Source organism: Myotis brandtii, unplaced genomic scaffold, assembly GCF_000412655.1.
Source record: "Myotis brandtii unplaced genomic scaffold, ASM41265v1 scaffold127, whole genome shotgun sequence".
Classification (NCBI taxonomy): domain Eukaryota; kingdom Metazoa; phylum Chordata; class Mammalia; order Chiroptera; family Vespertilionidae; genus Myotis; species Myotis brandtii.
In genome coordinates, this window is record NW_005354464.1 from 2,830,578 (window position 1) to 2,841,122 (window position 10,545).

General features: G+C 46.7%; 1 protein-coding gene across 1 annotated transcript in view; it reads right to left on the reverse strand.

The window, feature by feature from the left end:
• The window catches only part of MCF2L2 (MCF.2 cell line derived transforming sequence-like 2), a 146,509-nt gene that overhangs the window by 13,516 nt on the left and 122,448 nt on the right, over positions 1-10,545 (reverse strand). The window contains exon 21 of the mRNA XM_005859496.2: positions 1,511-1,555. Coding sequence (XP_005859558.2) covers positions 1,511-1,555 — 45 coding nt within the window. The remainder of the gene's footprint in view (positions 1-1,510; positions 1,556-10,545) is intronic.

Consider the following 10,545-nt stretch of genomic DNA (forward strand, 5'->3'; position numbering starts at 1 on the left):
AGCGTCTACCCCCTGGTGGTCAGTGCGTGTCATAGCTACCGGTCGAAAGGTCGCTTAGGCTTTAATATATATATAGATGGTTTATGACAGGAATGACTCATTAGTCCTCTTTTGTAGCTAAGGCAGTGGTTCTCAACCTTCCTAATGCCGTGACCCTTTAATACAGTTCCTCATGTTGTGGTGACCCCCAATTTCATTGTTACAAATTGAACATAATTAAAGCATAGTGATTAATCACAAAAACAATATGTAATTATATGTGTTTTCTGATGGTCTTAGGCAACCCATGTGAAAGGGGTGTTCGACCCCCAAAGGGGTCGCAACCCACAGGTTGAGAACCGCTGTAAGTGCACCTGAAGGGAGATGCAAATTTTACATCCCAACACAACACACACACATAAGTGCATTTATAAAGTTAAAACACAAGTTTATGGAACCATATTACTCTCACAATGTGTGATGTCTTTATTCTATTCAACAATTATTATTTTTCTTAAATATATTTTTATTGACTTCAGAGAGGAAGGGAGAGGGAGAGATAGAAACATCACTGCTGAGAGAGAATCGTTGATTGGCTGCCTCCTGCACGCCCCCTACTGAGGACCGAACCCGCAAAGCAAGCCAGGCATGTGCCCTTGACCAGAATCGAACCTGGGACCCTTCAGTCCGCAGGCTGATGCTCTATCCACTGAGCCAAACCAGGTAGGGCTCAACAATTATTCTATTCTATTATATTCTGCCCTACTCTGGGAGATAGAGGAAGAAAGGGGCTGTGGGAGGGGGTGGGTCGCTCACAATCACCTCACAATACTTTTTGAGGGAGAGTTTCTTCTGAGACCAACTGCAGATGCTCTGCTTGTTCCCCCAGGTGTCTCCCCCAAGGGCCCTGGGCTCAGAGCCCTATTCACCCCGTATCCTCCTGGGAGAAACCAGACTTGGCAGAACCTGGCAAACCTCGGAGAAAGTCCCTCGGTCAAAGCCCCTGGATTTACAGGGAGCAAAGTGCCGCTCAGGGCTGCCGTTGCTGTACCTCTGTCACGTCCACATTCAATCCCTTCCTCCTGGGCTCCCTGGCCATGGGCTCTGTGGCACTGAGTCTTAGGAACTAAGCCTTCGGTGCTGCGGAGGTGGCAGCACTGAGGGTACCCCAGAATCTCGGGCCCAGGGTCTGGCAGGTTCCAGGCACGTGACTGAACAGGTGAGACCCCCACTGCCCGGTGGGAGGAGCAGGGGTTTGGAGTCAGACCTGAGGAGAGCAGTTCTTTGCCAAGCGCTCACGGCTGTGTGATCTCGGGTAAGCCACTTCTCTGAGCATCAGCTCCTTGTCTCTAAAATGGGGATGATGGTTTCTATTCTGCAGGGTTGGTGTTAGCAAAAATGTTTACAAATGTCTGGCACATCGTAGGAATTTAACAGATAACACTGTTATGATTATTGTTAATGGTAATTGCGATGATACTACAGAGAAGGTCTCAGAACAGCACTCCAAGTGTGGGTTATTATTACTCACATTCGGGGGAGGTTTGTCTGCCATTGTCTTCATCCTCATAAACATCTGGGGGAGGAAACAAATTATAAAGGTAATAAATAAATGGCTTTAAAAGGAAACACAGAGCAAACACACACACACACACACACACCAGAAAAACCACTCCAAACATACAGGCCCTGGACAGACGTTCAACGTGAGTACAGTAATATTTTAAGTGATGGCTGCATTCTTAGAAAATGAGCCGAATGGTGCGTTGGCTCCAGTACCAGCCAAGGTCTGGCAGCATGTTGGGAAGATACTCTCCAGTTCATGTACCAGAATGAGCGTAAAGCATCTTGGTGGAGAAGGGCAAGAAGGATGGGAAAGGTGGGCCATGAAGACTCACGCCGGTCAGGACTGGGGTGGCTGCTCTTCCCTCAGCGGGCGATCTTTGCAGCACAGAGCACCTACCTCCAAACTGGTTTGGGGAACTTAGGTGTAGTTTTAGCACTTAATGTTTAGAATCCTACTCTTTTAGTTTGCTTAAACTACTCAATGAAATTTGTTAACAAGTAAACCCATTAGTGAGTTTAAATGTTTTGGGGAAATTACCAACTTTGGTGATGAAACTATGGCTTTTCCCTTGCTGTCCACTAGATGGCACAAAGGGACCACTGTAGCTCCAGTGAGTTCGGCGGCAGCTCCTACCCCACAGGGCAAACGATTTTTATTTTCTTTCAAACTAGCTTTTTCTCTGTTCCTTACACTTTGCAATGGCTTCTTAAGGACCATCTCTATCACATAAACTGACGTACATCATTTTCACTTGGGGGATGGGGTGGTGGTGGTGGAGAGCTGCCTTAAAGTAATGCCCAAGCCCCTGGAGGAACAAGTGTGGGGAACTAGTTGCGAAAGATCATATGCTAACAAAATGCCTAAGTCATCTCATTTAATCCTATCGGCAAGACTGTACAGCATTACCTCCGTTTTATAAAATGAATGATGAAAAGACCTTAAGCACAAAGAGGTTAAGTAATTCACCCAAAGAGATGGAGCTGGATTTGAGCTGGGTCTGTAAGCCTTCAGTGCTCGAACCCTTAACGGTTGTGCTGTGCTGCTGACCGAGCTCCTTCTTGGCCATCTAGGGGTTAACGCAAGGGGTCACTTCCTGCCTAACCCATCCCAGGAGCTCTCCAGAGTTCACAAAGGAGCTCTCTCTAGGATCTTTCCATGGGTACTAGGCTGGATGAATATCGTTTGCTTGGTGGCCCAGAGTGTAAACTTGGACATCTAGGCCAGTCTATGTCTGAAGCTTCCATTTCCTTTGCAAACCTGTCTTTGGCCCAAAGGAAGGGAATCACTCCTAAGCATTCAATCAATAGTTCTCAGATTTCACATATTCTTGTGGCCTCCTTCCCACCCTCCCTCCCTCCCACCTTCTTTCCCTTCCTTTCATGCATTTTCTGTTGCTCAAGTCTCTGCCAGCTTCTAGGGAAGTCTGAGCTGGCTGTCTTAGTCTTTCAGAGCTACTAAGAACTGGAGTCAAAGAAATGTTACAATTGGGAAACCACCTCTAGCTCAACAACCAGATGCTCTCAAATGTCTGGGTTGGAGTAAGCCCATAGTGGGGTGGGGGGTGGGGTGGGGGGAGGACAAGCTGATGTCTCTAGTTGAGTCTAGTCAAAGCCTTGCCCATTTCCTCAGAGATTTGATGGGAATTTTTCAGTAAAACTAAAATACAAAGCTCCCCCTCCCCCCAATGTGTATGGCTCCAATTTTTTTTAAATATGCATTTTTATAGACAAAATGTCTGAGGTAAAATATTTACAGTGGTTTCTAGGTTATGTCTGATTTGCATTTCTGTATATTTTAAACGTTTGATAATCTACATATATATTCTTTTTATAAGTAGGAAAGGAAACTTAAAATAGTTAAAACCAATTGATCAAGCATCTAAAATAACCTGCGATCTCACCAGAAATGACTGTTTGCTAGAACTTATTTTCTTCATCATAAGAGTGCATGAAATAATTTTGAATAACAATAAGATAATAATAAAAATAATGAAAGTAACTACATTATCTAGATATGAAAGGAATTCCCACAGGTATCAGCAAACAACCCTTAAGTGCTATACTAGAGGGTTATAGGTATTAAAGCAGTTCTTGGCTCCACCAATACCCTGAGGGACCAGATAAGGGACCCACAATTAGGCCTGCACCCTGCAGGGGAGGGTGGAGCCAGGGGGGCTGTGACTTAAAAGGGTTATAGACAGGCTCTTCCTCTGATACCTTTGGGGCAGAATGGTTATTCAAATGTTATGGATCCTTCAGTGGCCAAGGCTTTGCAAATCGGGGACAAAAACTGAATTCAGAATTCAGAATTTTCAGCACAATTCAAGCTAGTAAAATACTCCTACTTAATTCTCTTACATTCCCCAGTAGCACCAGCAATAGCATGTTCATCTGTTCTGTGATTGTTCCTCATGACGTTGCTTGGGTTCTCAGGAGAATTCCCACCTACAGCCTTCCCCCACCCAGGCTTATTGCTACTGGCAGGAGGAATCCTAGCACCATGTCCTCATGCCAGTAGACGGCAGGCAGAGAAAGGAGTTGTCACGCTGGAGGGAATAATTGTACTGATCATCATGAGGGTGTCGGCTGTTACTAGAGGAAGGTGTCTGGCATCTGGTGTCTGGTGACTCACCAGGACATTTCACAACCCTCTCATGTCATCACTTGTAACTGTAAATGGGCAAATGAAAGAGAACAATGGCCAGACAAGAGTCTGGGGCGCCCACTACACATATCATTAGTAGAATTGCCAAAGAAGAAGGAGGGTGAATGGTGGGAGGGAGATGATGACTGAAAGACAGAACCCAAGGACCAACAGTAGCAGCAGCAGGTGGGAGGCAGAGATTTAAGTAGGATTCTTACTCTGCCCCCTGGTGAAAATATCTTTCTTGGGAACCACTCCCTCTAGATCCACTGAGGGACGGGGAGGACAAATTCCCCATGTGGATATTTGACAGGAGTGTGATAATGAATAAGGTCACAACTCATTTGACCTCTTGGCTCCCAGATTCATATATTCTGCCTCCTGGGGGCCTGGTGCCATTGGTTTAAGGTTAGCACCCCACCCTGCAGTGTCATGCCCAATGCTGCTGCTCGTCCTCGCTTTCCAAAGGCTACTCCACGGCTGGCTGCTTCTGAGAGGGGTGATCTATGCACACACTAAATCTCTCCATCAAAGCAATGTTCTATGGTTGATCAGACACCACACAAGTCCCTACAGTGATGCTCACTGAGGCACTGTGGGCAGGAAAGCACACGTGTCAACCCCACTCAGGATGAATCGCTGTACTTTCCAGCCTAGAACGGGTCTCATGAAATCAACTCATGGGATGGTATCCAACTGGGGCTCAGCTTAGATCTCCGTGCTGGTGGTTGGACAGTCAACAGCGGAATTGCTACATCGGTCTGGATGGCAGGGAGCCCATGCTGCTGGACCAGTGCCCAGCCTCCCATTCTGCTGCCAAGACTTCTCCATTTAGGAGCCCACTGTGCAGGCACTGGGTGCTGAGGGAGAAGCTGGCTGGCACTTGCTGGCCAAGCCATCCAGTGCCCTTGTTGTTTGGTACCTTTTCTGCAATGGATATTCTCTGGTGGGCATTCATGCATGACTCAAAGATCCTCACATTTTGAGCTTATGTCCATACGTCCATGGGTCTCTTCCCAGTCAGATCATGTTGTAATTTGATGTTAGCTATTGTTCTGAGGGAGGTCAGGAGTTTTCTGCATAATCTTGGGGGGCGAGGGGAGGAGAAGGGTCTATCTTCCAACAAGGGAGAGTGGGCCACATCTGCCAGCCCAGGGGAGCAGGGACATGTAACCACACTCCTCATCCCAAGTTTTAGGGCCCCATGTCTTTCCTACCAGGGCCTGCCTTACCTGCTCATCTGTTGGCACCAGGAGCCCAATCTGGTCAGCAGCAGACTTGCCTTGAATGGGAATTCATCCTTCTCTCAAGTACTGTGCTTTAGGAGATAAGGGGCTGAACATGGACAAAGAGGTCCTCCGCGTCTCACACTGTGCTTTTCAGTTGGTGATGAATCTGAGCCTGTCACTCTTTTCAGTACACCAGTGGTGCTTAGCAATAGCAGCCCAATTCCACAGTCCTGGCAGTTGATATTTCCCCCAAACCTCTCAGACACTGCACCAGCTGGCACATCCCTGTCCACCTACTTCCGATCCCAGGTCACCACAGGTGAAGGTCTTAGCAAATGGACTGCTGCAGCCGGCCAGGAACCAGGGCTCTCCATAGCACTCATGATGGGGTGGCCAGCAAGTAACCCAACACCAGAATCCCATCCTTTCTAGGACCTTGACTGGTGCTAACAGTTTTAGGTCAGGTTTCTCAGAAGCAGATTATGCAAGCAAGTTATAGAGAAAGGGCTTTTACTAGTAGATGAAACTGTGAGGCAATGAGGGCAGAGACAGAGAAGGGAGGAAGCCAGTTACAGGCGTGGGTTCAGTTGATGTCTAACATCAGCCTGATGCCCCGGGAAACCCTAGGGCAGGGATGGTACCGCACATGTCCCATCTTGAGGCAGACGAATCAGTCAGTCATTGGCTGGTGCCAGTTATTGCTCTAGAAGAGGTCAGGAAAGGAGGCGGGACACACCCCTCACAGGAGGCCATCACCACTGAGGAAGTGTCTGGTGACGGGGTTCTGGGGCAATTCTCAGAATGCCACAGCGGTGAGCTGTTAGCAGCTAACCGCACAGCAGCTGAACGAAGGGTGCCCGCGCCTGATAAAAAGAATTGGGCAAGGTGTCAACAGCCTCTACTGTACCACTGTGTGTGGGCTTTCTTTTTTTAAAGAAAAAAATTTAATAGATTTTAGTTTTAGGTTTACAGAAAATTTGAGCAGAAAGTACAGATAATTCCCATATAAACCATCTCCATTCTCTCCTCACACAGCTTCTCCTATATTAACATCTTGTGCCCAGCCCGTGTGGTTCAGTGGTTGAGCTTTGACCCATACACAAAGAGGTCACTGGTTCAATTCCCAGTCAGAGCACATGCCCGGGTTGCAGGCTCTATCCCCAATGGGGGGGGTGGGGCATGCAGGAGGCAGTATGTTTCTCTCTCATCAACGTTTCTATCTCTCTAAAAATCATTAAAAACACATTTTAAAAAAAACCATTTTGCATTAAGGTGATACATTTGTTACAATTGGTAAACCAATACTGATGCATGTTAACTGAAATCCATAGCTTACATTAGGGTTTATTCTTTGTGCCTATAGTTATGGGTTATGACAAATGCATAGTGTCATGTGCTCATCATTATGTCATGTAAATAGTTTCGTTGCCCTAAAAATCTCCTTGCTCCATCTATCTATTCATGCCCCCACCCCCAAATGTCTGGTAACCACTGATCTTTTCACTGTTTTTTATACTTTTGCCTTTTCCAGAATGTCATATAGATGAAATCATACAGTATATAGTCTTTAAAAACTGACTTCTTTTACTTAGCAATATACATTTAAGTTTCCTTATGTCTTTGGTGACTTGATAGCTCATTTCTTTCCGTTGCTGAATAATATCTCATTGTATGGATGTACTCTGGTTTGCTACTCATTTGAGTAAATACCAAGGAGTGAGATGGTTGGACCATATGGCAAAACTGTCTTTAGCTTTTGTAAGACGCTGCCAAACTGACTGTACCATTTTGCATTCCCACCAGCAATGAATGAGAATTCCTATTGCTCCATATCCTCACCAGCGTTAGTGAATAATTTCAGTGAATTATACTACTTTCCACAACATCACTGGGTTTTTTTGAGGTTTGGTCAATCTGCTGACGAGCTGACGGTTTTTATGAACCTAACCAGCGAAAGCATCGCCAAAGCTCATGTTGACGTAATAGTCATCCCACTGTTATTTTTCTGTCTTCTGCACCCAGCCTGCTTTCCTAGCACTGAAAGTGTGTGCATGCATGTGTGCGCACACACAGCTACATGCAGACATATGGACACATCTGGACAAATCCACATCCTTATGTTTGGGATGAAGGAGAAGTTTAACCCTATCAATTTGCTCATATCTGCAGATTGGTAGATTGTGCCCATGTTGGCCCTCTGTCCTCAAGCAGAGGGTCTTTTAAAGCTCTCTTTAAGGGATTCTTGGCACATGGACAAGAAGGAGCTAAATGCCTCAAGAACAAAACATACTCTATGACAGCTGTGGGCAAACTACAGCCCGAGGGCCGGATTCAGCCCGTTTGAAATGAATAAAACTAAAAAAAAAAAAAGGCCGTACCCTTTTATGTAATGATGTTTACTTTGAATTTATATTAGTTCACACAAACACTCCATCCATGCTTTTGTTCCGGCCCTCCGGTCCAGTTTAAGAACCCATTGTGGCCCTCGAGTCAAAAAGTTTGCCCACCCCTTGGAGCCAGGTAACGCTGAGAGGCTCAATTTTCTAACAGTTTTTGATAATTGGAAGAGTCTCCTGTTACATAAATAACCTGTAGGTTGAGAATGGAATTCTGAGTATATACTTCACTCATCTGCAGGGGATTTCTCCCCCCCCTCCGCATCCCCGCCCCCCAAAAGAGGAGTCCAATACCAGGGGTCGGTCTTCCTTCATTTTAAGGTTTTCAAAATAGAAAAGGAAGCTGGGATGTGGCTTGATCTGAGACAGGATTGAGGGATAAAGCCAATTATTTAGGAGATAAAAATATGATTTTACCTTTTTTTAAAAAAGAGTTTTCACAAGTCAATACAAAGTATCCCTGGAAAACAAAACAAAAAATTTTACACTGAGGCAGGATAGTGAGAAGCTAGGAAAATTCTTTGGCAAGTGGAATGGGGAAACTGAGACAGATGGCTGAACAGACTGGCCAAGTAATTTACAGTCAGATAATAAATCTCAAGGTCTTATCTTCCCTAACCAAGGACACTTAGGAGCAAATGGTTTACACATTCCAGGCTGTGCTGGGACACACCTGCCTCGGTCCCTCTTCGGTGACATTGTTGCTGTTTTTTATACTCATAAGAGTATATGTTTATTGACTTATTTTTATTTTTTATTTTTTGAGAGAGAGGAAGGAAGAGAGAGGGAGGAGAGACATCGATGTGAGAGAGAAACATTGGTCTGTTGCTTCCTGTACACTCCCCAAGCGGGGATCGAACTGGCAACCTAGGTATATGCCCTGACTGGGGGTCAAACCTACAGTCTTTTAGGTAGATGGACGGCGCTCCAACCAACCGAGCTACCCGGCTGGGGCACTCAGTGACATTCTTAAGATGAAACTGACCAGAGAATGGTCCTGACCCCTCTCTACGCTCATCTTGATGATTCAGCATATTGAAGGACACACCTGGAAAGCTGTGACTATTCCACTGAGACCCTCCCGAGACCTCCTTTAAAATTCCTGCCTTTAGAAAACAGATTAAAACACCTCACGATACAGGAGGCCAGTGCATGCTCTCCTTGAGCACCCATGCCCCCCCCCCCCCTTTTCTCAGGCCTGTACTTTTGCTTTCCTAAAAATATATATTTGTATTGATTTCAGAGAGGAAGGGAGAGGGAGAGAGATTGAAACATCAATGTGGGAGAAAATCACTGACCGGCTGCCTCCTGCATGCCCCCCTGAGCCCACAACCTGGGCATGTGCCCCTACTATGACCTCCTCGTTCATAGGTCGACGCTCAATCACTGAGCCATGCAGCTAGGCCTCCACTGTCTTGCCTTTGCTTAGAGAACTGTCCATGAACACAGAACACTAGACAGAATGGCAATGCATTCCTCCTGTACTAGCTGGAGTGGGGCTGGTTCACCAGGTTCTCCTGGTCTCAAGGGCCTCCTTCATCCTCCTCCTTCACTTGAGTCTGAGACCTGCCCTGGCTGTATGACACCCAACAGGGGAATGGTCAAGGGACACCACTTGCTGGATGCTACAGTTAACATCTGACTGGCTGCAAGTCTTAAAGTGGGAGAATCCCCTTTCATGCTCTGAAGAGCAGTTTGGTTGGCTCACAATAGTTCCCTCTTCCTCCCTCCCCTGTCCTGAAATGCCAACTATTATAGTAACCTTTGGGGGTTAGATTAGCTCAACAAATAAACACTTACTGGACACTGGAGGTCACCTAAATTTCATCAGAGTAGTTTGCTAGCCTGATGTGATTACTCAGCACCTATACAAGTGCCAGGCCTTTGTATACTCTGAGGCCTGAGGGAAGCTCAAACTAATAAGACAACTCCCATGCCCTAGAATAGTGGTTGGCAAACTCATTAGTCAACAGAGCCAAATATCAACAGTACAACGATTGAAATTTCTTTTGAGAGCCAAATTTTTTAAACTTAAACTATATAGGTAGGTACATTGTTATTAACTTAATTAGGGTACTCCTAAGGCTTAGTAAGAGCCATACTCAAGGGGCCAAAGAGCCACATGTGGCTCGCGAGCCACACTTTGCCGACCACGGCCCTAGAAGAAAAATTCATGTTCTGGTGGAGAGGGAAAAAAAATCACATCATCTACACTAATAAAAGAGAGAAATGGTAATTAGCGTACGACCGCTACCCTTCCCATTGGCTAATCAGCATATCCTTATGCAAATCAACTGCCAACTAAGATGGCAGTTAACCGCCAACAAAGATGGTGGCTAATTTGCATACGCCCAATGATGGGAGGCGAAAGGGGAAGGACTGAAGAATGGTGATCGGCAACCCAGGCAGCAGGCAAGAGCTAGGGGGTGGGCAAAGGCCACCTTTCCCCACCCCAGCTGGTGATCGCCATTGGAAAGCCGGGCAGCAAACCCGACCCCAGGGGCTGGGGTTGCCGGCTGGCCTGTGCCGAGCAATGGTGGCGATCGGAGGCGTGAGGGCTGGGGCGCAGGCCATGGCGATCGGAGGGCGGGAGGGCCCGGGCGCAGGCCAGGCGGCAACCCCAGACCCCACTGGGGCCGGGGTTTCCAGCTGGCCTGCTCGGAGCAATCCCCAGGGCGATCGGAGGGTGGGAGGGGCTGAGCACAGGCCAGGCAGCAACCCCAGACCCCCC